The 267-nt window shown below is 62.2% G+C and overlaps 1 protein-coding gene across 1 annotated transcript in view; it reads left to right on the plus strand.

Annotated features, from left to right (window-relative positions):
- The window catches only part of LOC104625260 (disintegrin and metalloproteinase domain-containing protein 8-like), a gene marked incomplete at its 3' end in the record, with an annotated part of 7,143 nt that extends 6,949 nt beyond the window's left edge, over nt 1–194 (plus strand). The window contains exons 13-14 of the mRNA XM_010292839.1: nt 2–16; nt 110–194. Of these exons, the coding sequence (XP_010291141.1) occupies nt 2–16; nt 110–194 (100 nt within the window). The remainder of the gene's footprint in view (nt 1; nt 17–109) is intronic.
- Nucleotides 195–267: the final 73 nt, after the last annotated feature.

Genomic DNA, 267 nt, shown 5'->3' on the forward strand with positions numbered 1-267 from the left:
GTGCAACAACCATGGGGTATGCTGTGGGACAGTCCTCTTCCAGAGCAGCTGTGGGGCCAGGCACCTATAGCAAGCCTCACCACCCTGATGCTTTCCTCCCTCGCCTCAGGTGTGCAACCACAAGCGGGAATGTCACTGTGAGCCGGGCTGGGCAGCACCTTTCTGCGAGCAAAAGATTTCAGGGATGGCAGCAGGTACGTATGTGGCTGGCACCAGCTCCCTCGGCCCGGTGAATGTGCCGGGGAGGGAACCTGGGGCGGGGGTCGG

Source organism: Phaethon lepturus, unplaced genomic scaffold (assembly GCF_000687285.1).
Source record: "Phaethon lepturus isolate BGI_N335 unplaced genomic scaffold, ASM68728v1 scaffold45278, whole genome shotgun sequence".
Lineage (NCBI taxonomy): Eukaryota > Metazoa > Chordata > Aves > Phaethontiformes > Phaethontidae > Phaethon > Phaethon lepturus.